General features: G+C 43.7%; 2 protein-coding genes and 1 long non-coding RNA gene across 11 annotated transcripts in view; 2 read left to right on the top strand and 1 right to left on the bottom strand.

Moving 5' to 3' along the window:
• The window catches only part of CALD1 (caldesmon 1), a 197,231-nt gene extending 190,739 nt beyond the window's left edge, over positions 1-6,492 (top strand). For 5 of the 8 annotated variants that reach the window (XM_063358887.1, XM_063358905.1, XM_063358929.1 and 2 more), the window contains 4 exons: positions 6-101; positions 2,692-2,769; positions 3,095-3,128; positions 4,804-6,492. In XM_063358887.1, coding sequence (XP_063214957.1) covers positions 6-101; positions 2,692-2,769; positions 3,095-3,128; positions 4,804-4,835 — 240 coding nt within the window. In that variant the 3' untranslated portion in view covers positions 4,836-6,492. Of the gene's footprint in view, positions 1-5; positions 102-1,106; positions 1,198-2,691; positions 2,770-3,094; positions 3,129-4,803 lie in introns of those variants that run through there. The other 3 variants (XM_063358913.1, XM_063358937.1, XR_010074028.1) reach the window with 2 other exon arrangements.
• A 557-nt stretch (positions 6,493-7,049) lies between these two features.
• On the top strand, positions 7,050-13,608 carry LOC134526719 (uncharacterized). Its single transcript, XR_010074021.1, has 3 exons — positions 7,050-7,221; positions 12,345-12,423; positions 13,156-13,608. It is a non-coding gene; the product is annotated as an uncharacterized LOC134526719 (long non-coding RNA).
• On the bottom strand, positions 8,318-16,952 carry LOC134526709 (aldo-keto reductase family 1 member B10-like). Of its 2 annotated transcripts, XM_063358866.1 has the most exons (10): positions 16,819-16,952; positions 15,821-15,988; positions 14,638-14,754; positions 13,832-13,909; positions 12,827-12,949; positions 11,295-11,401; positions 11,017-11,098; positions 9,856-9,939; positions 8,920-9,002; positions 8,318-8,586 (listed from the first exon to the last, which is right to left on the bottom strand). In XM_063358866.1, the coding sequence occupies exons 1-10, from the start codon at positions 16,885-16,887 to the stop codon at positions 8,544-8,546; spliced, it is 954 nt and encodes a 317-aa protein (XP_063214936.1). In that variant the 5' UTR covers positions 16,888-16,952; the 3' UTR covers positions 8,318-8,543. The 2 variants fall into 2 exon arrangements, with proteins under 2 accessions (XP_063214936.1, XP_063214926.1); XM_063358856.1 differs by lacking the exon at positions 8,318-8,586 and having other exon boundaries at positions 8,612-9,002.
• Between the last annotated feature and the right edge of the window lie 6,722 nt (positions 16,953-23,674).

Here is a 23,674-nt window from a genome sequence, read left to right as displayed (position 1 = left end):
TGCAGGAAACTGCTGGACTGAAGGTTGGTGTCTCCAGTCGTATCAATGAGTGGTTAACCAAGACCCCAGAGAGCAACAAATCACCTGCTCCAAAACCTTCTGTAAGTAAACCTGCAATAACCAGCGGGTGGGTTCTGTCCTGGGGCAGAGGTGGCAATGGTGCTTCCCCAACCAGCTGATGGTCTTTGGAGGAACCTTGCTGCATGTCCTCTCTTGGAAGCTCACAGGCTACTGACTCCTGGGTAGTCAGAAAATGGGGGAGGATGAAACAAGGCAGTTCTCACCTTAAAGCCTTAGGGCTGCTCTAAAAAGACAGCGCTCAGAGAAGCACTTCTCTGGTAGAGAAGGACATTAATTTACCACCTGTGAACGGCCTGCCATTAATTTAGAAATTACCAGCCATAGACCTTGGATGAAACAATTGTGCATTGTCCCTTGCCCTGTAAAAATCTTCCAAGTATAGTTTTAAACACAACTGAAATACGTTAATCCTTTAAGAGCCTAAATGTAATTTCTAATGAAGGCCCTTTAGCATGCCCATTACTTCAGCAAGAATCAAAGCAGAAAATGCTATCAAAGTAATAAGCTGGGAGCGTGGGAAGCAACAGTGTGGATGGGGGAAGGAGCAGAAACAGGTAATTCTGGAGTAGGGAAGTGTAGGGATGAGGAACTGGACCTGTAGGTGTCCATATTGGAGAATGGCAGGGCATCATTCGTGGTGTTAATTATTCAACTTTGGGATTTTATTGAAGAACTGTTTTCTTCCCATATCCTTGTGTAGCGTTTTTCTGCCAGTCCACGTGCCCTTTATAAAAGGTGCAGCCTGAAACGCCTTCTCAATTCGCACTCCTTTTTGTTCCAAAGAGGACCTTGAAATTTGCAGCTTTGTCCCTAATGTCCGCTGCATGGAGACTGTGTCCTTATGGTCATGAATATTAAACCAAAATATGTCACTGTGGTCGCTGTTATGCGACACACAGCACAGAATCTGCCTCCAGATTTTCCTCTCTTTTAAGTTGCATCTTTTAGATAATGTAAAACTAACCTCTTGTTTTTCCCTCAGCCAACGTTTCTGTCTATGTCTTCATTTCCCTCTTTCTCAATAGATTGTTCTTTCTTCTTTCAATATCTCTGCTTGAAGAAACCTGCCCTCCTCCTATTCTTCTTCTTTGGGGGTCTGTTTGCTAAGTTGGTCAGGTAAACCTGTTTATAATTGACTATGGAGAATGATATACATCTGTAATGTGTGATTTTTACTTTTTTTACCAGGATAAATCAAAGGGAGAAACATAGATTTTCTTAGTTAGCAAATAGCTTCCTACCCTCATCACATTCCACCAAAATAATTTATTGTTCAAAGCTTTGGTGACCATCAAGATTAGTGCAGTTTTTGGAACAACATTCACTTACAAGTAGAGGGAGCAAAGATCTCAATTAGTTTTATGGTGAACATAAATCACAGATCCCAAATGATTTCAGGATTGTGGAAGTGGTTTTGTGATAATGTCCACTGCAAGTGGTTTTTTGATAAGGTCTGCTGCAATTTTGCTGTTTTCTTCCTTCATCTGTTACAGCTGAACTTGCTTTTTGAAGTACACAATTGGCTTAGTCTTAACTATCAGCAGCCCTCTTAGGCTGTAAATTATGATCAATTCTAGAGCATCTCTGTTGCATGCAAATACCTCTGGCAGAAATCACATTTCCATTCATCACTGAGCATTTTTCTATGCCCTGTTAGAAATTCTCATGTGCCGAAAAAACTACCTATCTATGGATGGCAAGAACAAGATTCTGGAAACCATGCAGGACTTGAACACTTTTTGAAAAGGAGAATACTTATATCCAAAATTGCTTCAAGAGTCTTTTGTTTGCCAACCACGGTGGCAGATACCAATCCATCTGCCCTTAAGCCAGTGCACTGCTACTGGTCTAGCATATATTATCTCGATTTGTAGCCCTGTTTTTCCCCAAGCAGCAGCTTGACATTTTTACTGAGTTTTGCTTAAAGTCTGCATATACCTTTATATCCAGAGACTATTATTATTTTTTAATGATTTTACCTCACCTGTTTTTTTCTGTCAGGTTACTGATTGGTACATGCTTGGGTTTTAAAGGATGCAATGGAAATCCAAATAGATATGAAGGACTACAGCGTTTAATCCTGAAACCTATATTTAAAAATGAGGAGGAGGATCTGCTTTTCTGTTGCATGAGAAGTCCTATTCTTTTTTTCTTTTTTTTTACATTTTTGAATGAAATATTTTTATTCTAATCCAAAATAACTGAAACAAGCTACTTTTGAATTCCTTCCTAACAGAAATACTATTTCAGAAAAATATCTTGTTTTTTCCTGCAAAATTTGGAATTATCTTTCTTAAAAACCTGATGGTGCAGTAGCTTTTCACTGTACTTTCTAGGATGAACACAATAAGTTATGGCCAGTCTGTGCAATACTTCATTAGATGCAGTAGGATTAGTTTTTGTTGTAAAGCACGTATATGTGTGGAGTGATTACGTGAAGTGTCATTCTGAATAGCTTTATAATTGATAGGCAACGTAATATTTAACCACTGGTGCATGCTCCTCAGCTTTTCTTATGAGGAAGTTGCATTCTAACTTTTTCTTTACTAAATTAAAATAAACCTGAACTAATGTTGGTTTCTGTTCTCTGACATTAATTTAAAAATACAGGATTTAAAACCAGGAGACGTATCTGGCAAACGTAATCTCTGGGAGAAGCAGTCAGTTGAAAAGTCATCTTCTTCTAAGGTAACTTCAATGCGCTGTTAAAATCATAATATTTCTGTGGGAGGCTTTCCAGTGGGAAGGTGCTGTTAGCCTTCATACGGTCAGTTAGTGGCAATTAGGCCTCCACATGTTTTTCGGTACTTACCTGCCTTTTTATCTATAAAATAAAGTACAATGAGGCACAGAAAGCCATGGGCAGTCTGTAACTTTTATATTCATATTTGGCAGAGCTGTGTTGTGCATGGAAATCTGTCCTTTGCATGGAGATTATTTTTTTTCCCCTGTTATAAATAGCTATGTTTTCCCTTATTCAACATTAATAATGGGCTATTACTTCTTCAAACAGGTATCAGCTATGGGGAAAAAATCAGAGACTAATGGTAAGTAATTCTAATAACACATCTGCATATTAAATAGAATTTTCCTACATAAATAGACATTTTCCTACAGGCGTATCTGAGTTTTAAAATTCTACGGCTGTTAATGTTGATGCAAAAAAAAGAAACCCTCCTTTTTGCCTTTACCTTTCAAAATCTCCATTACAATATTACCGTAACACGAATGTTTGAGAAATAAGCCTAAAACATCTTTCTAGGGGGACTGAGGACTAGCAGCGCTCCAGCCATGTTTGCGAAGCCTTGTTTGGGTGACATGCGTAGCATGTTTGTTGTAGCTGGAGAGTGTCATTAAACTGTGTGAAGTCTGAGGAATGGGATGGTCATTTAACTAATTACAGCGAATGCAAGGCATCTGGCAAAGGCTCTTTTAAAGGCTGCAGCAGGAATGGTTAAGCCTTCATGAGTGAAGAGGGAAAACCCAAAAAGCGAGGTTCTTGCAGCAGCAGCATTTGAGCAGAAATGGGAGGTTTTAGGACTACTGAGAACGAGCCCTGCGTCTGATATTAAAGACTGACACTGGGTAATGGTGAAGCCTGAAGAAAATTCAGCAGTGTTGATTTTAAAAATAATTCCTCTGGCTGGTTGAGAGTCTCATGAGCTCCCGCATACCCAGACTAGAATGGAGTTAACCTCATTCACCAGCAGCACTGCTTTTGATGGAGCTGTGCACTGGTGTCTTCTCAAGGCAAAAAGAGTCTTACTACCGTCATTTTGAAACTACTGGTTTCAACACAACCTAGTTGTACAGAAAGAAATCAGGAAAATTACCCTCCTAGCTTTTTAAATTTTTATTTTAATCTAAAACACTCCAAATAAAACCAATTAAAGGAATTATGTGCCTAAGGACCCGTGAGGAAGAATGGAAATTCACTGATCGATTTAATAGCTTTAAAGATGCCTTAAAACATCCCTCGACTCTTCACTAGGAATGAAATGACCAAATGTAGAAAAACTTTTGGTTTTCTACACATTAGTAAATGCACACACTTTTCTTCACGTTTGTATGTGAAGCCAGAGGTGTGGTGTGCCTGTGAACTTTTCTTACCGGTTTAGAGTCATGCAAAACAGAGTTGTCTTCCCCTTCTTCTTCTCCTTTTTCAAACCAAGCTGTTAGGAGAGGGGTTTTTGGGCTCGCTCAGTGTTAGAGCAGCTCTGCTCCCATGGAAGGTGTTAGGAGTGTCGTTGTCTATGGGAGCAGACCCCACTGAGTGGTTCGGACACTGCCGAGCTTCTCCTCTAAGGCTGAATGAGACAATAGCTTCAGCAGAGGGGTTGCAGGAGGAGGCTCTCAGGAGCCGGCTTTCAGTCCTCCCGTGGACTCCGAGTGTGGGCACCAAGCATTGCAGCACGGCCTGACTCAGCTTGGAGCTTGGCAGCCCCCGACGCGTGGCTGGGGAGAGTGCTGGCTGCAGCATCTCCCGCAATTCTGGGTGGGAAGGTCCTGAGCTCCTTCTCAGGGCTGTCAGAGGCGAGAGAGATGAAATCCTGCTTGTCCTCTTGGAGACCACCTCTGAGCAATCCCAGTACGTGAGAAGAGCAGCATCCAGCTTGCGTCCTGCGTTTTTACGTGCTAGGTGTTAGTCTAGAGCCATGCCTTCTCTGTTTTAGAGGTGCATTTGGGTTATTTCAAGCCATCTTTAATCTGTCTCTTTCTCAGCAGGTTTGAGACAATTTGAGAAAGAACCGTAGAAGGCCACTAAAGACGCTGGACCAATCAGTTGGGGGAAAAAAAAAAAGGAAAAAGTGCTAAATTGTTCTTTTTATATTTATGTTTATTTACCAAAATGTCTTTTTGCATTATCCCAGTTAAAACCATGTATATTAGCACTGTATTTAATAATCAGTCTAGACATTCATCTTAATAGTACTGCCTTTGCACAAGAGCCTTTATTCCTAAAGAAACCCATGCTGTGAAATATATAGACTCTCCTACTGATAGTCATAACTAACTATGTATCTGAACAGTGATTTCAACTGGCATAAGAGGTCAACCCAAAATGCATGTAAAGTGAAGTTGCTCAAGGAAGGTGTGCAGTAAACCTATAAAAACAATGGTTACTTTTGTAATACAGAAGTCTTTCTTTCTGCACTTTAGACTAAGGCATGGAAGAAATATCTTTAGTTGACAATGTAATATTTTTCTGTAAGTTGCCCAAGTCATGAGAAATACTGCATCAATAACATGTTTTAATTTTTTTTGTTTTATACTTTTTTTAAGTATCAATTTTTCCATTCTAGTTTAAGTTAATACCTAAATTTGGATGATTATGTTAGCTGACAGCGGTACTGGTATTTCTTTTTGTTGTTAGTGACTAGTAATTGAATGCAATTTAGATTATATACACACATAGCTTTACAAAGTTTAGCCTAAAGGCACTACTAATGGTAGAATGCTTTAATACGTGCTAGAGTATTATATTTAGTAATAAACATACATAATTAGCCAATATCACAGCTTAAAAAAATTAAGACAAAATCACACACTTTTCTATAGTAAGATTTCATAATTGCCATTAGAGGTATGGTGAGATAAGTATTAAAAATTTTTAAATGTCAGTTGCCCAGTAATGGGTAATTAAAAAGAAAGTATAGTTTTTAAAAGAGGAAAAGGTAAGGGTATAGAGGGTCAAAAATAGGTCACTTGTATAAAACGTTGTAGTTTAATTTATATAAAACTACCATAATTAAAAAAAAAACAAAACACAAAACAAACCTAAACACAGTTGGAGCTTGTTTCAAATAACTGTACACTAAATCTTGCCATCCATCAGTGCCGTACACTAAGTCCACCTAAAATGAAGTAAACCTCTATCTTTATAGTGCTTCTTTTTAACTCTCTCTCCCTAATATCTTATTTACAGATGTTTTCATTTGTATATAGTAAATACATGGCTATAAGACGTCAGCTTGGTTTGAGTTTACATGCCATACAGTTTAGCATTTACATCCTACAGTGTATGGGTGGCATAAACTGAGCAACCGAAGTAGCCCCGAGCATGTTGGTAACAGCTTTGTTGTGCATCGGAACTGCCAGGATCTCCCTTTTCACCACCTCCATCTTTTACAGCATCTGACTTCCTCAAGAAGAATAATGTTATATTTCAACCCAAAGATGAGCTCCCCTGCTTGGCTGAGACATCTTGTTTGCATATAGAGGTGCACATAGTTATCTGTAGGGGGTGAAGCTGTGCCTGACATTGTCTGTGAGTTGTCATGTTTTTTGTTTGGGGGTTTTGTAAACACTCCTCTGAGTCTTTCAAATACATCCGATAGCTGCAATAAAAATGATTTGTTCAAACAATGTATTCTGAAACTGCATCCACAATAAATGGAATATTTCCATCAACAGCCCCCTGTTCGTTAATGAGTAGGAATGACCCAGTTGTTGTAACTGGGGTTGGGATTGTGCTAAGAACCATGTAAAATAAGGTATCGTTGCAAAGAACCTCCAAGCGCGTCTCTCCTGATGTACTATCCTACACCAGACAGCCACGTCATAAAATCAGCAGCTTTAACCTACATATTCTTAAGGAAAAAAAAAATAAATCTTAATTGTCCTGCCTATTGGTACAAGAGGAGAGCTGTGCATCATCCAGAAGTCAGCGTGCTCAGTGAAGTAGGTTCTGACCCAGCAGCACAGCCGTCTGCTTTCAAAAATGTTTTCTGTGTGAGAGCCATCGTGTTTCTCCTGTCTGCCTCAGTGGGATGCGCTTCCAAGCTTGGATGATCATGGGGACCAAGCCTGGGGAGCTGCTGGCTTTCCCGTTGTCCTTGCATTGGCTTCATTTTTGCTCTAATGGCAGCACAGCACATAACGCCCTGCTCTAACTAGGTCACGGTCATCCGAAGAGGCCCCCCCAGGCTGCTGCCAGCTCCATGGGAAGCACTGGGAAGGCTGCAGCAAGCACAGCTTTCTGAACTACTGGGGGAGAAATAATCGGATGCTGCCTAATTTAACCTGAAAACAGCTCGTATGTTTGCAAGCGTGCCTCTTCTCCTGCTTTGTACTGACCAACTACGTTGCTACATTTCTCTGCAATCCTTGCTGAAGTGACGCTTTTCCTTGTTGATGCAGGTAAGTTTCTTTTGCTCCTGCTTATCGACTTCTCTCAGAGCGTGGAAGCGTGCTGGGCACAATTGGTTTTACTTGTAGGAAATACTGTAAAGTGGTGCGGTCATGGTTTGTTCCCACCAGCTGGCACCACCTCCTGGCAGAATTCACCAAAGAAAAATCTCGGTGGCTGAGTTTTTCTGGTGTTTCAATACCGTTATGAGGTGGTGATTTTTCAGGAGACACCAGATTTTCACCTTAGCTTCTGATCATGCTTTCCTGCAGCTCACTTGGCCTCCTAGCCCCACTTTCTCTTGTCAGCGTGCAGAATGCCACAAAACAGTCTTTTTCAAGCCTGCTTTTGCTTTGGCCTAGCGTTACCTATCTGAAAATACTTTAAAGCAATTGAGAGTCTGCCTCATGGTTTGCTTTGGTGTTTTTAAAGAAAATTTTTTCTATGTTCTCCTTAAATAAAGCCAACCCTTGCCTGGATATATTGTTCTGAACGCTGCCACCAGAGGTGCAAAAATCTAATTTTGTGTTTGAGGCTTCTAGAGCAAGTCAGTCTGATTGGATCATGTAGGTAGCCCTTATGTTCAGCGGGGTGGATTTTGATGTGTGTTATCACTGCCTATGATGCTGTCTTCACCTCTTGTCACACAAGAATTTGATTTCTAGTTGTCCCGAGGGAGAGCTTGGTGGAGTAATAGGTACAGCTTTGTTCTTTAGGTTCTAGCTAACCTAAAGCATGATCCTGTTTGATGCCTAAGCCACAAACTAGTCTCTATCTATTGTCCTTGTACAGGAAGCATAGCTTATTTCTATCTGTATTAAAATTAAAAAAAAACCAAAAGAACAACACAAACAAATCACAACACAGACATAACTAATTGTATGAAACAATTTAAGCACTCCACTGACGAAGTTTTGTTGTTATTCAAACTTCATTCATATTAAATTTTGAAGCATTAGATATTCACACTATAAAAATCACAACTATGTAAAAAGCAAAGTAATTAAAAAGATCATTCCTTGACAGTATGATTGACCCCACTGGAATTAACATATAAAAAAAAAATCATGTAACCAACCAGAGTTTTTTGTTTAAAATGCTTTTAATTAAGGAAAAAAAGAAATGAAGAGACATTGTCTTTTTACTATTAATCAAAACCAGATTTCTGCTAAGCATCTTTACAGAAGAGCCATCTAGGGGTGGCCTCCTAAAAAAGGAGGACAAGTCACTGCTTGTAATGATTGTCAAGTATAGAAGGAATCAAGACCAAGCTCTAGAGTACATCTTCTCAGCTGGAAGGAGTTACACGGAGGTCTCACAGAAACCACTGGCATTAATATTCTGCTTTGAATGGGTAGTCCTTGTGATTGACAGCTCTGAGAAGAGAAAGAACTGGTTATTTAAGTATTGTAGAAAGTATCTTCAGCAGCATTTCCCTCCTGCAGTCTCCCTCCCCCACTGCCAAGGTACTCAAGTTTTGCTGCTGTCATTAGTTTGACCACAGGCTTATGAACAGGCATGTGCTGAAGGGAAAGCCCTGAATGAATCTCCCTCCTGACGTCAGTTCCAGGACATGTCTCGTTACCTGGCATCCAGAGTTTAAGATATGAGCTCTCCCTGGTTGTGGTCATGTATGTTTTCAAGATATGGGGGATGAAAACACAGATAGAGATATGCCTATTGGATAATAAGGATAATAAGAAACATACTGGAGCACTGGAACCGCTCTCCAGTTCCTGTTAAAGCTGAGGATGACGTCCATCTCCTTTTTAGACAGTTCAAAGTCAAACACCTAGCAGGGAAAAAACAAACAAACTCATTTTATTTAGCTCCATAAGCAGTTAGTTACTAAGTGTGCTTCAGGCATTTATGACTTGAGGTGGGAACATCCTGCATCCACCCTAAGCATAGTGAAGAAATCCTCTTATTTCTGAGCCAAATACCAATTTACCCTTGAAGTAATCAAGCTAGTCCTTTTCTCTGAGGTGCTGTTCATAGCAAATTCTAGTTCTGGGTGGTTGAATGCACACACCACTGCAGTTTGCATTGTAATGCACTGACAGAAAACCTAGGGTGCTAAGGATGGATTACTTGATGCGTCACAAATACTGTAACTAGCAGTAAATATTTCTGCTACAACAGAGGACTAGGGAGGACCAGCTGCAAATACTTGTCTCACAGTGAAGCAGTCATCTAGTGGTTCACACGAGAAGTAAGTCCAAAAAATGTAGCAGCATGAACTGAAAGTAATGAAGAGATATCACCTAATATGCCAGGCCTTACGAACAAACAGCCAGCTGAGTCTCAAAGTGAGACACAAACCGTAATGGGTCAATTTGTTCCTTTACGCCCTGAAGAGGGGCTCACTAAACATTTCCCAGAGGGCAAGTCCAAAACTGGGATCCCCTTTCCAAGGCAGGAGAGCTTGGACCATCCTGGTGTAACCCATTTCTCTCCTGGCAGGAACAAAATGCTTTTCCCCATAGAAAAAGTGCAGATGGTGAAGTAGTGCTGAGCCCCAATCTTTACATCTCTGCGCTCCCCTTCCAATGCCTCTTAGGTGCTGCTTGGAAACATGGAGGAGATATGGGTGTGGGTGCATATCCTGTGCAAAAAGGTGGCACCAGTCCCAATGGAAACTTCACCTTGATGTTTTCCTCAACACGCTGTGGTTTGTCAGACTTGGGAATGACAATCACATCTCTTTGGATAAGAAACCGGAGCAGAACCTAGGAAAGAGCAAGGAGGAGCATGGACACGGGGATACCAAGAAATCACACATGCACACACCACCCTCCCAGCCCATTTCTCTTTCTACGACTATGTGCAATTTGGAAGATTCTACCGCTTTGCATACAGGAGTTTGATGTGCCAACATTTGCTTGCAGCCTACTCACGTAGTTGCTTCTGGCCTATGTTGTTTCTACATCCTGGCTTCTCCAGGATTTCTTTTGTTTTCATTTAGGGTACGCGGGGTGGGGGGCGCAAGAAAAATGATGCTGCTTCTGGCTTGCGTTATATGGGTGCTCAGATCAAATGAGCACAATGATACTACAGATTATTTTAGGTGAGGTACTTATCTGTGAGCCCAAGTTAAGGGTTTTGAAGTCCTTAAGAGGAAAAACATATTTATAGACTTTAAGTTTTCCCCTTTAAGAGAGGACTGTTGCATACAATTTTTTGTCCTGCTCTTGCCTGTCTTAAAAACATGACTATGGCTGATTGCCTGCAAATGCGTGGATTTGTTTGAAGTGCAGTTGAAGTGAAGTGCACACCCTGTGCAAGAACTCATTTTGTGACTTGCAACTAATAGAGAAAAAATTTCATCTTGAATAACCAAGCAGCTTTCAATGATTCTTTGCGAACACGAGCAAACAGGGAGCAACTGGATAGGTCTGCAAATGACAGGGCTTCTCTGAAGAATAGCTTGGTTAACTTGGCTGGAGGAAAGAATAACAAGTTGGCTCGATGACTTGTAAATAAACCTCAGAGGAAAGGCGTTCTCAGGGAGCAAGCACATCTCTCTGGGAGCAGAAGCTGTCTCCCTAGGAAGCAGGACGCCTGAGGGAAGCACGTACTGCTGCCGATCAGCCCCTCCAAAGCTCAGTACTCAAGACCTCTTAGAAAATACCTGATAATTCATACGAATGCTGGTAGGAACCGGGGCAGCGTGAAGAGTCAAGTACAGTTCAACCCCATTATACCATACCTTTAGAGAAGGCAGCACCTGCTTGTAAAATGACTGTCCGTCAGCTTCTGAAAATGTCTGAGGAGGAAGAACAGTTTGCTCTGACAACCCCACTTACCTGGGCAGGGGTTTTATGATGTCTCACTGCAATCTCTTTAATCTTGGGATCATCCAGCAGCAGAGGATCCCCTGGCTTGGCCCTGTTAAAAACAAAAGCCAGGATATTGATGGTAGAAAGGGGTAGAAACGTATTAACCTCCCTGTAGGAAGCCTGATATTTTGTGTGAAGTAATCTGCAACAAAGCAACAGCACTTTTCTCATGATATTATTTGCCTCAAAGATTCAAGTAGCAAATGCATTGTTTTGCGTGCAGAAAGGCTGCGGTGCTTTCTCACCATGGGCGGTTAGGAGAGCCAAGGGGGCTGTACGCTGTCACGGCAATCCCTTTGGACTGACAGTACTTGATCAGCTTCTCCTGGGTTAGGTACGGATGACATTCGATCTGCAAGCACAGAAGCGTGGTGGTTGACACAGAGGCAGACTGCACTGAGCTCCAGAGCGTAACTAACGTTTTAATTCCCCCTTGGGTCACAGAAGATGTGAGGAAGAGACTCCCAATATCATGATTAAAATACCTCTTATTAAAAAAATTACGCATGTCACAGCACTATCTAGAGGCCTGGCACAGAGGATAGGGCTTCCTCATGCTACATATTACACAAAGATAGTGAGAAATAGATGAGAAGAGTGAAAGTGCTGTCTGTGTCAGGAATGGGGGAAGTCAGTCTTCCTGGACTAGGGGAGAACAGGACTGCATCTTCAGAGGGGCAGTTCAGAATACCTCAAGTTTAGTTTCTGCTCCAAGTCACCCAACCTCTCTTCTCCTCAAGGAGTCTCCCCAACTCCTGAAGAAGTCTGGGGAGATGAGCTTCCCTAGGTTAGCTCAGATCATGTTGCAACCAGCCATTTGGGCAAGATGTCCTTTAACTGGACAACAACGGGAGGCTACACAGGGATGCTGCTCAACTAGCCACAAGCCATAGTATGACCATGGGACTATACACTGCATAATGTGGCACCGTGCAAACACCCAGCTGTTTCTAAATTCTATGGCTTTGCTACCCGGCATGGTGACATGAAATCCATGTACAGTAGTTTATTTAGACCTGAGCTAGATTAGGCAATGCCTGTAACGACAGTGTGTGGCTCAGGCATACCCATGGAGAAGCAAACTGGCACCACTGTCCTGTGATTTCATTCATGAGGTATGTGGCAAGACTTTGTTATGTAGTTGACAACTTCAATCCTCCTTTTTATAATGAGGTTCAGTGAAATGGTTTCTTTTGTGTTAAAAACAAAGAAGTCCAGTGAATGAGTTAGAGCATTCCTGTACGTGCCCATGCCTGTGCAGTAGCTCACAGTGGAGATTTTGTTGGTTGTTCCAGGGATGGCAGAAACGGCCCTGTGGCAACTTGGGCTTGACACTGGGAGTGTGAAAGATGACGTGCAGCAGAAAGGCACAAGGTAATAGATGTTTTCACTTTTTTTTTAGCAGCGTCTAAAAATCAAATATTCTCATATGCTTCGTATTACTGTGATACAAATAATCCATACTGTTTTGTATGGTATTGCTCTCAAATTACCACTGCGTTATATACACATGCCACTCTACAAACTTTTCTGTTGAGATCCCTCTCAGTGAAAAACCATCCACTGACACTGTACCAAAGTCTTCCATATTGCAGGCAGCACTGACTTGAAGGCACTTTCAGACAACCAGGGATACCTAGTGCTTTGCAAGATCTTTCCATGGTGCCAAAATTATTTAAAGGTCATGTCAGAAGTCAGTTTTAGAGCTGAAGCGTAGCATGAAAATATTTAGGAATATCCCAAGGTCAGCTGACATCAACGGAAATAAAAATCTTACCTGGTTGTTTACCGGCTTGTATTTTAGTCCCGGCTTGTTCAAGATTCTTTCAATCTGCTCGTGGTTAAAGTTGGAGACACCAATGGCTTTTACCAGACCACAGTCCACCAGCTCTTCCATGGCCTAAGGAGTAAGGACAACCAACATGTATTTATGAGGTGGTATTAGTATCAGCTACGCTATTTTATTTCCCTAAAGCTAGTGACAAACCAACAAACAAACTAGATTAAATAAGAGTATCTCAGATTAAAAAAAAAAAAAACAAAACAAACCACACAACAAAAAACCTTGCACCTTGTATTATCTGTGTGCTTTATGTCTCATTGCAGATGAGAAAGTAATAAGAAGAATGGCTTGGCCAACCTTTTTTTGACGGGGAGCAAAATCTTCTATGGGTGTCATTTTACCAGAGATAAACAAGCAAGAGAGACCTCTCCACCTCCTCCCATGGCAGCACACTACCTCCAAGTTGGCAGAACACAGCAGGGAGGATGTTAGCCTAAACTCAGTAACCTCAAAATACTTTCTTGCAGCTGTAATCTGCTATAGTAGAGAAAACTATTGATTCCCAGAGGTGCAGGTAGCAGGAGCAGACCCTGAATCCTCTCAGTCCACGAGGAAAGAAGGATTGAAGGACAGCCCGACATACTGATGCCCAACACTGAAAAGTGCAAGAATTCCCTACCTGTATGAAACACCCAGTAAGTTAACAGCCACATGTGGATTAATCTACGCTTCAGTTCTACCGTTGTGCGTATTCAAATATTATTTTAGCGACAACGCCTATAGTGCTCATACTTTCCTCCTCTTTAGTCTTAGTAAAGACAACCCCCTCTTCCTCCTCAGAACAAGAGGTAGCAGCAGATCTGCTCATTCTGGTCATGAAATACGATTTTGTGTGACTATCCTCCATACCCAAACCTATCCCTAAATTTCATCGTGCACACAGATGTCTGCTCCATCTTCAGTGCCAACACCTGCTCAAAAGAGTAAACAATAACTTACCTCCCATGTGTCCAGAAAATCTGTATCGCTGGGGATGCTCATGCCCTTGTCATCCAGAGGATGAAGTTCGTCACCAGCCTGTTATTTCAAGGCAGATAAAACATACTTTTTAAGAGTTTAATTTCCTACTGTTTACTAGCACTTCTGACTGGAATTCTAGGCAGCAATTTAGCAGATTATTTAAACATATCACATAACTAACATGCATGTTCATCAGTATTCTCTTTTGGACGAGGGCCATATTTCTACAAATCAATCCCTGCATACAGAAACTGGGGATTAGTAGTAATTATGCAAGTAACTTTGGCAGATGTAGAGAGAAGGGAACAGACAACGCCCTACCTCCATTCCAGAGTTTTTATTTATTTTACATGGGTGTAGACTGGGGGACAAAAGAGCAGCATGTTCTTTCTGTGCTGTGCTTCATTTTTCACTGTTGGTTACTCTGGATCAAGACAACATCTCCAAAACCTGAGATATTCACACTGTCCTAGCCCAGCAGAAGGCCATGATCCCAAACTGCACCATCGTGTGTTGGTTACGGTTTCCCTGAAGACCCAGGGGGCTCATTGTCAGTGCTCATACCCAAAACTATCTCAATCCAACAGGCATGGAAAGCCAGATCCATGTGCTAAAACATACCACTACCCAGTTAATGACTAAATGCTTGCTACCACCTCTTCAGGTAAGAGCCAAACGAACCATAGCATATCCCAGCTGCATAGTGAAGATGGTAACAGCATAGATGAGAGAATACACCGTGTTTCTAGCCAGGTAAGGAGAAGAGAGATGTAGAGCAGAACTACCTTGAATCCCATAGGGAAGTGCATCAGGTAGAGGTCAAGGTAGTCCAGCTGCAGTGCGGCGAGGCTCTTCTTGCATGCTACCTTAACCAGGGACTTCTCATGAAATGTGTTCCACAACTGTGGGAAGAAACCAAGTCCGACTGTGAGTCTACAGCTTCCCCAGTCCAGACCAGGGGACAGAAGCTTCTCCCTTGGTGGTCTGGGAAGACAACTCCCTCCCCACCTACCCAGTGCACAGTGAAGACAAGGATGCCAATATTTTAATTACAAGGTAGGACAAACAGACCACAAATAAGTGTGTCAGTAGCAAAGCTGGACAATCTGTGTTCCTACTTATAAAAAGAGTCTCAGAACTAAATGTAATACCCTTCCAAGTGTATCCGACAGAGCAAAGCTGTTAGTGTTACAATTTTTATTTCTTTTTTTCAGCCTATCTTTTAAGTCTTGAGCAGCTCATAGCTACCCTCCTTCTGTCTCTTTTTTGTGTCCACTGTGAGAACTGTTGTGAATTTTACTTCATTCTTTAAATGAGAATTCAAGTCATTTAAATAGAAGAACTTGCAAGCATTGCAAGCGTGAAAACCTATTCTTTAACAGAAATTAAGAGTATGTGGAAAAGCTAAGTTACGCTCAATATTTTCTAGTTTTGCTGGCGAAAACACTGAATCATAAGTTTTTTTAGTTGAAGTATTCTCACTTTTTGGTAAAGAGAATTGCTGAGACAAGTAGATGAAATGAAGGAATGGAGTAAATACATGGAAAATACTTCAGACTGAAGTCCCATACTTTAGTTTCTATTCCCTTTCAGGCTTACATTTTGTACGGGACCCCGTTTTCCAATGTCTTGCACACCACTAAGTAGCACGGCACTTTCAAGTTCAGATATCTGTCTTGTCTTTTTTTTTTTTCTGATCTTTCTAGGGTGTGTGCAAATTGACCTTCAGTATGATTAAGTGACTTAATAGATACAAGGAAATTATCAACAGCTATGCTATCTTTCCAAGGTTGTCAACGGTTCCTTAGTTAAAGCTCAGTCCAAATTACAAAAAAAAGATGGAACACAACAAGACAACCGTGAAATTAATATCATAGAAGGAAGTAAGCCCTTAGGTTACTTTACAGGTGGAACAAGGGTTTCTCCTTGAGAAAAGCTAAACACCCCAGTAATCCTGCATCCTTGTACCTTAGTAACAATGAAGAGGTCTTCCCGTTTCACAGCCCCCTCCTTGATCTTCTGCTGGACTGCATTCCCTATTTCATTTTCATTCTGGTAGAAGTAGGCGCAGTCTAAGAGGCGGTAGCCTGCATCAATAGCAAACTTCACCACCTCTTCCACCTTTCCTGGAGGAGCCTGAAAGCAAACGCAACCAAACCATGAGCTTTTCCATGGCCCTCTGCCAGCGCTCGCAGCTGCGATAGCTCCGCGGAGCCTCCCTTTCCAGCTGCTGCTGGAGTTCCCTTGTCACCTGAGTTTCAACTCTCCAGGCAAACGGCATTTTTGTAGGGCAAAGGAACAGAGCAGAAAGGAGTTCACTCCTGCGGGACGTTTGGACTCTGCCATTTCCAGCAGCGTAACGCCCAGCTTAATTTAGTAATTTCCCCACATTTGCTCTCAGCGTCGCCCAAGCAGTTTTGCCAGCTTACCTTCTCCAAACCCTTCCCCAGGAAGGCAGTTCCGTGGCACAAGCGCTGCCATCACCCAGTGACCCGGTCCGAGGGCTGTCAGCCACAAGGGCCGGACCGGGCAGCCTTTCGCAACCTGAACTTGCTGCTTTTTGGTCGCTTCCTTCTTTTGCTTCCCCTCCTCTTTCTCTTCCCCCCCTCCCTCCACCTTCATCGGCGCCTATTTTATTTTAACCTTTTTTTTTTTATTTTTCTTCGCTTTTTGTTCCCCCCACCCCGAGACCTTTTCTTCTTTCCATCCCCCCCGCCCCGCCTGGCCGCCCGCCCGGTTACACAAGCGGCCGCGACGGCGGGCGAGCGGCCCCCGGGACTGACCACCCCATCCCCTCCGCAGACCCCCCACCCAGGGACGTGGCTACCGCGGCAGCCCACGCCGCACCGCCGCAACACCCCCCCCCCCCCCCCCCTTTTTTTTTTCCGAGTGGCTGTTTTTTTTTTTTTTTTATACATATATGTTTTATTTTTATCTTGGCCGCGCCCTCCCGCCCGCCCCGGTACCTGCCAAGTGCCCAGCCCCAGGATGGGCATCTTCATCTTGTTGCTCAGCTCCACGCAGGGGCTCGCCATGGCGCCGGTGGATGGGTGGGTGGATGTCTATCCGTCCGTGCGTGCCCACGGCCGCCCGAAGGCGCTTTAAAGCCTGGGGCCGCCCCGCCGGGTCCCTCCCCGCCTTCCCCCGCCCTCCCCGCCTCCGCCCGGGGTTTCCTTCCACGGGAGGCAGGAGATGCCCGTGACTTTGCGATTTTGGTTGGCTACAGAAGCCTGATGCTAAAAGGAGTTTGCTTGTTTGTTTGTTTGTTTGTGCGTTGAACAAGCTAAACGCAAATCCGTTAGTGATGAACTTGGCACTTCGCGCTTGTTCTTCCGCAGCGGGGAGAGCCTGAGGGCTGCCAGGAGAACCCCTGCGTCAGGTAACGGGCGTCCCGGCCGTTGAAGGATTTTCTCAGTTAAATGGTGACAAACGGCCTGAAATGCCACCCTTTAGCCTAGGAAAATATTAGGCTCACCCACTGTTGACAGAGGAATTCGTTCAAAGGGAACGTGGTCTTAACGTTACCTGGATTCTGCGTTCCCTGCCTCTGCAGAGGGGTGGGCTCCCGTCCTGCTCCCCACAGGACCGCGGTGTCAGTCCCTGTGAAGGCATCGGTTCCTTGCGCTCAATTAAAATGGCAGCCAGCATCAGCGGGGTGTCGGAGGCTGCAAAAGGGATTTGTGATGGCAGCTTGTCTACAGGCAGTGCTTTAGGCCGAATAACCCCCCTGCTTTTTTGTGTAGGGTCAAAATACCTTCAGAGGGCTGACGTTTAAAGGCTGCAGGAAACTTCATGTGAACGGAGTGCCTCAGAAATCAAGAGCCAGGGGCCTGGGAGGGCCGGGCTACTTAGCCGACAGCTGTTTCGAGGAAAAAGTTGCTTCGCGTTTGGAAGCTGAGGTGAAATCCAGGCCATCAAACTCAATGGGAGGACTGCTACAAGGGTAAATAATGGGAGGGTTTCCCCCGACTCTCACTTTTGTGACTCCAGCTAGTTAGTTTTTCAGTATGGTGCTGGTCGCTGTGGTGCCTGAATGCTTTTCAACAGGCACTACGAGTGCTGAGTTCTTCCAAGAGTGATGCAATTTATTTCTGTACGTTAATATGGGTTCAGAGATCTGATATCAAGCATCAAAGCTGTGGTCCCACTTTGCAATGGGTTTTCACTCCCTGGGGGTTCAGGAGGCCTCCTGCCTCTTGCACTCGAGGGGGCTTTCAGTGCCCAATATAACTGTAACTTTATCTCATTTCTCAAAATAGTTTTTCTAATCACCTTTGAAATTGCACGCATTTTTGCTGTAGCTTCTGAACGAACAGTACCAGCCATAATTCTACATTATATAATAAGTTCCACCACTTTCTCACGTTTCTATTCTGCATTTGTTGGCACAATTATGGAGACCAGTGTCTCATCGATGTGTGTTATTTCAACTTTTTTTCTTTTTTTTTTTATTTAAATAATCCCAGCTCAAAGAAGGACAAAAGCAGACACGGATGCAGACACCGGGCAAACATTTTACCTGGAGAAAAGGTCTGGGGAAGTCTCCCCGGGGTGATTAAAAAGGCAACTCAGGTCTCAGGACTTGCATGGATGATGCTGACTGTATGTTCTCAGGCACTGCCCCTCACCCGGCTCCTTCCTTGCTCTGTGACCCGCACCACCTCAGGAGAGTGTCCGTGGTGCTCTGCACCCGCTCACCAGCCAGCCAGTTTGCAAGGCTGATCTTTCTGCCCTGTGCCTTTTCACAGTATTGGTTTTACTGTTATTTTTACAGGAAACACACAGCGTTTTACAGGAAACGTGTGACATTGTGTTTGTCAGAGTAGGGATTCTCCGCTTCTTGAGTCTCCTTTTTTCTTTTGCTCATATTGCTACCAACTCCTTCTTGCTCATTGTTGACCCCTGGCTACCAGGTCACACGTTGTGCAAGTTCCACTGGTGTCGTCTTGTGAGTTGTACAGTGTGAGTGAGGGACAATCAAATATTTTATGCTTGGACTGGCAACGTTTGCCTACCAAAATGTAGAGGCAATTGTGAATTATTGTGCCACTAGTGCATTCTAACCATGATGGCTGATGAGGCTTCTTAAAATTTTTGTGCACTTGCATTATTTAAGCTGCTTTTACAGGGCGGTATTTTCAGTTCATTGGGAGGTTCGTGTTCTGGGTTTAAGTTTGAACAAAATCTCCTCCTGCTCGCCTCGGCCTGGTTTCCAAGCCGCTGGTTTAACCAAGCTGTATTGTCATCTTTCTGCTGTGTCATCATCTTTCTGCTGTGTCATCACACTTTGCAGAACTGACACGAAGCAGAGAGAGAGGGAAGCAGGGCAGGGCAACAAAATTTTCAAACTGACATGACAACTCCAATACGCTCAAACTCGAGCGGTGGGAGGAGGTCTCCTCTACTGAAAACAAATATGGAAAAAACCTACCAAACCAACACCCGAAAAAAGAGAAATACAAAGCTACTGCAAGAGATGTGAGGAATTTGACAGGAAGAGAGAGCAAGATGTACATAAAAAAGACAGAAACAAGCCTATAGAGATTTTATAAAATCAATAAATGGTACATTAATTTTAAGGCCGGAAAGGCCCACGCTACCTTTCTGCACTGACTTCTGATTCTGTTGACAAACATTTACACCAAGCCTATGACATATACCTATTGCTTAATTTATTATTAAAGATGCTTGGGTGCTACAGCGATAGGAGCTGACTAAACTCTTGTAAAGAACAGACTAGAAACTGTTGAGATCGAGCTACAACTTACCTTTAATTGCAACAAATCTTGGTCTGAAAGGTGTAAGAACCAACCACATAATTGGCCCTTTCTTTTTTTTTTTTTTTTTAACCCAGGTGTCTAAACAGAGTCTTCAACACTTTTCCTCTCTCCAATCCTGTCTTCTAAGACCTGAGGTTTCCAAATGGACACTTTTAAAATAATTTACTTCTGTAAAACCAGTAACTGGTGGGAGAAGGTAAATGATCACCAGTTTTGATCAATTAAAAATTGTTTATAATTTGGATGCCTCACTTTCTATTCAAGCCAACCCTCTCTGTGCAAATGTGCTCTAAGCCTTTATGGACTTAGCCAGTCTGGCATTGTAGGTCAGCTGGAACAGATGATGTCCAGATTTGCCTTAAGTATTATCTGTCAGACTAAACTGCGCTTTCTCTTTGATCAAATTTTTAGCTATATGATGTATGTGTGTGTATTTTCCCCTGACACTGTGACTGGTTGGAATTACACTGTAGCAAACCACAAACCTACAGCTTGTGTGGGTATCATCCCTTTTCAAGGAACCCTTTTTGCGTTCTAGTCCACCTTGGAGACTGACCTCTGTGTTACATACCCATCTCAGCACTCTATGAGGGGGTCCCTTTTCTGCCTGGGGCTTGTTGCCCAGCCAAACATTCTTATGTTGGGCTGACTGACTTCTAAGGGCCCTGTCCATCAATTCCCTGTCACTAGCCTGACCGTAGCAATAGCCAGCTCTCCTCAGAAAAGCTAGTCCGAAGAGGGAAGACGTGGAAATCCCCACTCTTTGCTAAAGAATCACATTCCCAAGAGCATCAAAGATAGTTTGCAGTGGAGGGAGGGACTTAAAATTGCTGAATAATGTGACATCTAAACAACCAAAGAAAGGAGGAGAAACAAGGATTTAAGGAGCTGCCTGGATCCCAGGCCTTCAAAACAGAACAGATCCAGCAGCTGGATGTGCTTGCAACAACTTGTGTTCCTTGAGAGGGGCTGAGTGGATGAAGATGCCATCAACTCCTCATTGCTGTGATCCCTCTTTCACCCCATTGGACACCGGGGGCCAGTGGGACAAGGTTCAATTTGCTGCTCTCCTTAACTAATGCATTTCTTCATACCTGTTTGTGCACTTTCTTCTCAAGATAAGTCTGTGCCCACAAACGTGGATACTGTAAGATATGAGCATGCAAGTCATTCTCTCTCTGCCTCCAGCCAAGAGTGGGGACACACAGTGAGCGTGGGGAGGAGTACCCATGGACACGGGTGCCATGTCTTCTGCTGCTGCTGCTCCCCATCTGCGCTTCCTGCGTGGGAGGTGCAACAGTGCTGAGCCCTGCCCAGTGCTTGTTGGGGGCTTCACGGTGCAACCTGGGAAGTGTTTGGGGTCATCCAGAAGATATTTGGAAAGCAGGGAGTACAGTGACACTGCCTCTGAAGAAAAGCAAGGTATGGCCATCAGCTGGCCAGGCCTTACTGATTTTGGAGTGAAGTTCCTGGGGGCCAGGGAGGAGCAGGGAGAGATTTTGGCAACTCAGCCAGGGCGTGGGTTGGCGGGGGAGATCTGCTGGAAAGTCACAGTTATGTGTACAGGCTTTTCTGTGTAGGCATTTCTGTTTTGTTTTCCCTGATTGCTTTATCTACATGGAGAAAGATAACTATCATCATTTATAGCCATATAAAACCTGACTTGATGGGTGTTTAAAAGACTTCCTTTTTTTTCTTTTTTTTTTTTTTTCTTTTTATCTGCTGGAGGCAGTATGGGTGATGCCTGAGGCCCATTCACCTCAAGGTTTTAGCTGAGTCACGGTGGCTTTGCTCCCTGCCAGATCCCCGGGGCGCCCTGCCACCCTGCTCCATGAGTCAGAGTGTGCAGATGCAGGAGGTGACTTGTCTGGAACCTTAAGTGTGGCCAAGGTCTTCAAGGCATTGCTATTACCTCCCTGGATGTTTAGTAGTGTCTCATTTTGAGATGTCCTTCCTTTAGGGTGACTCTTCCAGAGAGTAATGGTGTGCCTTCGTGGGAGGGGCTGAATGGGTGAAGCTGCCATCAGCTCCTCATTGCTGTGATCCCTCTTTCACCCCATTGGACACCTGGAGCCAATTGGACAAAGTTCAGTTTGCTACTCTCCTTCACTAATGCATTTCATCATACCTGTTTGTGCACTTTCTTCTTAAGGTTAGGTTGTGCCCACAGATACGGATGCTACGAGATAAGAGTAACTCTCTCCCTCCCGCTTGTTTAACATTTGGACCAGTTGTGTCCCAGCCAAGAGTGGCCTTGTTGGTACTAACACAATGAGAGTGGGGAGGAGCAGCCATGGACCTTGAGATCTCGTTTCCTTCTGCTGTTGTCTGGCCATGCTACTTGCATAGGATCCGCAACAGTGCTGAGCCCTTCCTCGTGCTTGCTGGGGGCTTCCTTTCTGCAGCTGCAGGGCACAATCTGTGAGGTCTTTTGGGGTGTCTGCAAAATATCTGAAGAGCAATAACTAGAGAGCAGTTCTTTGTATCCTCTCCCCACCTAAGATACATCTCTTTCTGTTGTATGTTCAGACAGATGTGGAGCAGGTCAGCTTTTGACCATGGTGGAGATGGTAATGTATTTCTCTGTGGTTTAGGGTGTAGGGTGTCTGTTGCACTGCTTCAAGAAGAGCCTGATCTGTGTGGAGGCAGGTGGAGCTGGTTTGTCCTTGATGGTAGTTTGGGAGCTGCTCACTTGGGGCAGGCTAAAGGGGCTGCAGGGTTGTGCTGGGCACCATTGCTGGGGATGTTGCAGCAAGACACATCTCTGAGGAGAAGCAGGGTCTGGCCAGCAGCTGGCCAGGGCTTGGAGGTGGTGGAAAGCTAGGCATTAAGGCACAAAGTCTAATGTAACTCAGTAAGCTATCAATCTGGCAGGGAGTGGCAAAATCTTGTTTATACAGCTTTTATGCTTCCGTTTTACCTAATTGCCTTATCTCTATAGAAGACGACAAATATTGTTATAAATATCCTAATAAAACCTGTTTTTATGGGAGTCTAAAAGCCTTCCAGGCTTTTTTTCAGTGATCAGTATGGGTGAAGATCAAGCCACGTGTGCCTGTGTGCTTTAGCTGAGTCATGGCCCCATCCCGCCCTGGGCAGGCTGGTAGCCCTCCCTGGGCAACCGGTCCTACGCATCCCCAAACTGCAGAGTGTGGATGTAGGAACGGCAAACATGGCAGTGATGTCCAAAGTGTGGCCGTCACCTTGCTGGAGTGACTGATTTGCAGGTGGCCTTCCTGTAGGATGCCTGTGGCAATCAGTGAAGCCAAATCATTGCCCTTTTGTGTTGTACCCTGACACTCCCAGTCTTCAGTGTGCTTTTGAGTCGTTGTATTCTCTCATCCTTTCTTTAAAAACATAAGTAAACAAACCACAACAGCTTAAAGCAGGAAATACCTACTCTAACTGAGACAGAACTACTTCCATCGGTCTTATTTGCACTATGTCAAGTTGTGGACCTCGAAATGTCAGTATGAAGCAGTATATCAGCAGTGATGAAAGTTCGGTATGTGAGACAGATGTATCTAAAATGCTTTGATTGATTCTCGCCTCCTTGAGTGCAATGGTCAGAACACAAATTTAGCAGCACGTCATGGATTTTCAGTACTTACTGAAAACATCTGCCTGCAGCACTTTGGGGTGCTTGCAAGACACCAATTTTACCAACACTGAAGTGAAACTTTTCACCAAAACTCTTAAGACCAGGGTTAGAAATGCATTGGACCTGAATCATCAAAGCTCCACTGAATCCCAAGCCAAGTATGTTGTGTTTCTCCTCGAGGAGGTACTTTGACTGACTACAAAAGAGCCTTGAGTTAAATCCTGTGAAGGCTTTCTTCAATTCAACAATTGTGCAGTCCGATTCCTGCTTATTCTTCGCTTTTAGGTCCTTTCCTCTCTTCCTTTCCTCCTTTAGATTTTGGAGCTCTTCCATGGCAGTATCCAGATAAATACCTTGACAGCTCCGATGGCATGAGCTAAGGAGTATGAAGGGAGTGTTAGTGGCCGGTCATGGAGGAGAGTATCGGAAAGTTGCGGTCTG

Source organism: Chroicocephalus ridibundus, chromosome 1 (assembly GCF_963924245.1).
Source record: "Chroicocephalus ridibundus chromosome 1, bChrRid1.1, whole genome shotgun sequence".
Classification (NCBI taxonomy): Eukaryota; Metazoa; Chordata; class Aves; order Charadriiformes; family Laridae; genus Chroicocephalus; species Chroicocephalus ridibundus.
Note: the sequence above shows the minus strand (reverse complement) of the source record. Positions and strands in the feature narration are given on the sequence as shown.